Genomic DNA, 2,592 nt, shown 5'->3' on the forward strand with positions numbered 1-2,592 from the left:
TCACTTTAATCCAATATTGATATTTAAGTATAGAAAAAAATCCATAATGTGATATAATCCATTTGTTTTCCAAGATTTTTTTTCCAAGGATTCTAGCAATTCATTTTGATATCCAAGGTAACAGTAACTGACAATATCAGCAAATTGCTTTCGTTTTATAAATGAGAACAATACTTAAAGCCACACACAAATAAGCGCTAAATGTATGTAAAAGCATTTGTAAGATGTATTGTTTTTCTGTAACAAAACATGTATGAATAGTACATGAGTATAATTTGATAAGCGATGCGTGGCCATAGTATAAATGGTATAATCCACTGTTAGATATTTAAGATTTTTTTTTTTAAAAAAAGGGGGGACATTGTGGAATAAAACTTCTACAGTGCCTGTGTATGCATACTGTACATGCATGTACTGTACCTGACAGTGATACACCTGCAAACTGCAGTTTCTTTCACTCACAAAAACACACACACACACACACACACACACACACACACACGTGTATTTGCCACTACATGACGACCTGCCACAATTGCACACACACGCAGACAGACCAGATTAGGCATGAAACCCCCGCTGACATCCTGTTGGCTCTCCACGGGCAACAGTAAACGGCATCATTAACACAGTGGTAATACAGCCCGTCACCGCACCCATCTGAGACAGAAATGTCACCCTCCTCGCTGTCCGCTGGCTCCACTCTCAATTAGACTGCAGGGTTTCTTAAAGAAATACACAAAATATCACATCCTTGCACACACACACATATATTCTTTAAAGCCACTCACTCATAATGGTGTTCAGGTGCCGGGTAGGGAGCCTTGTATTGAGAGTTGATGATTTAGTTGTCGGTCTTTCTTTTTATAGTGTTTATCCTATCATTTGTTGGCAATTTCCTCTCTTGCTAAGTGCTTTTGAAGAATGAGTGCAAGCTGTACATTGGGAGTTGGGGGTGTCGTTGGGAGGAGAGGACTCGGCGAGGGAGTGTATTAAGCACGGCAGGTAGAAACTGCTGTAATTACACAGCACACAGACACTCTTTGTGAGACATTCACACAGACAAGATGACGGCCTAAACAACATAGATCACGCAGTGGCACAAGTTATAGATTTACGGGGTTTTTTTAAGCATAAGTGGATAAACTGGAAAACCGAAAAATCGGATCAGAAAATTCTCTCGACTCTTAGCTCATAGTTGATATGATAGGATTGTTTCAAAATGGGATATGTTCATCTGTTTTCATTCTACAATATTTATTCTGTTATTAAGGACAAACAATGCTAAAGAGGAGCATTCAGAAGAAAAATTGATCAGGACATTATTTCAAAAGAGCAGATTATCAATGATCCACTTATCCCAGTAATTGAGGCTCCATGTCTCGTATGTTTACTGCAATGATACCAAACATTTCAATCATTTTGTTAGCAGAATATCCTTATCCAACTTTTACCTTCAATTCTTGGTTGCTCCCGAGCTATGTTTTCCTCCAATCTCGAATTTCAAGATTGTTCTCTGTTGACTCAACTGCCTGTTTCTTGACTCACTCCAGCATGGACGTGCAGGGAGACTACGACCCATGTGATGCCTCTGGATTCATCAGGATTAATGCTGTCAGGTTAGTCATTCCCAACAGCTGTACAAAACGGTTAAAACTTGTCTATTACAGTGACTCGTTCCACACTCATAGCCCTTATACCTATACTTTGAACTCCCATCATATTCTTTGTCCTTCTTGTTCTCCTCTACAGATTAAGGGAACACCATCGTTTGCAGGGTTTCTCCGGCACCAACTCTGCCAAGAAGTAACTGTTGCAGTCCTGTGAACCATCTTTCTTTCTTTCTTTCTTCCCTCCTCTCTTTATGCCAACCAGTAGTAGGTTTAGACTTTCTCCATTCACTACCTTTTGCCTTACTCTTTTCTGTTAATTATATTCAAGATATCTATGACATTTCTTCAGTGGTGAAGAGTGGAGGAAGAAAAATCTACAAAATATAACATCATGCCAGTTTGAAACAGGTGTAGAGATGATTGTCAGCTATAGTGTGGGTGTGGATTAGTATGCATTTCTAAGTATTGTATTCACTGAGTTTGTCTTTGCATCAGTAGGTCAGCCCTTGAACACAAATATTTAAACTAGGATCTCTTTGTTTCAAAAATAAAATGGGAGTGAATTGTGTTTTTCCTTCCTCGGCTCTTTTTTTTATTCATTACAGAAAATAATGAGCATTTATCATCAGTTCACATGCAAAGACTGTGAAGATACACATCAGTCCTTGTCAGTTTGAATGTGTTAGTGATTAATAGTTTGTCTTTGGCAGACAGCCTATTTATTAGCACCTGCCTGTTTAACTCTTGGGGCTGTACAGTCACTGCCCCGTGAAGATTTCAGGGCAGCGAGGACACTGGATCATATTTACAATATGTAGATGAAGCGGTAGCAGTGCACGGGTTTGGCACAGGCGAAAGGCAACATGGTGACTCGCTGATAGCCACTGGAGCAGAAGTGATGAAGCCATTTCTAAGCTCAAATGGCACAAGTCAGATGGAAAGAAAACCAATTGGCCACATACGTATATTTTCCTGCACC

The 2,592-nt window shown here is 39.5% G+C and overlaps 1 protein-coding gene across 2 annotated transcripts in view; it reads left to right on the forward strand.

Moving 5' to 3' along the window:
* The window catches only part of ass1 (argininosuccinate synthase 1), a 25,784-nt gene extending 23,603 nt beyond the window's left edge, over positions 1-2,181 (forward strand). For both annotated transcript variants that reach the window (XM_031277998.2, XM_031277999.2), the window contains exons 14-15: positions 1,554-1,619; positions 1,753-2,181. In XM_031277998.2, the coding sequence (XP_031133858.1) occupies positions 1,554-1,619; positions 1,753-1,810 (124 nt within the window). In that variant the 3' untranslated portion in view covers positions 1,811-2,181. The remainder of the gene's footprint in view (positions 1-1,553; positions 1,620-1,752) is intronic.
* Positions 2,182-2,592: the final 411 nt, after the last annotated feature.

The sequence above is a fragment of the Sander lucioperca genome, chromosome 1 (genome assembly GCF_008315115.2).
Source record: "Sander lucioperca isolate FBNREF2018 chromosome 1, SLUC_FBN_1.2, whole genome shotgun sequence".
Taxonomy (NCBI): Eukaryota; Metazoa; Chordata; class Actinopteri; order Perciformes; family Percidae; genus Sander; species Sander lucioperca.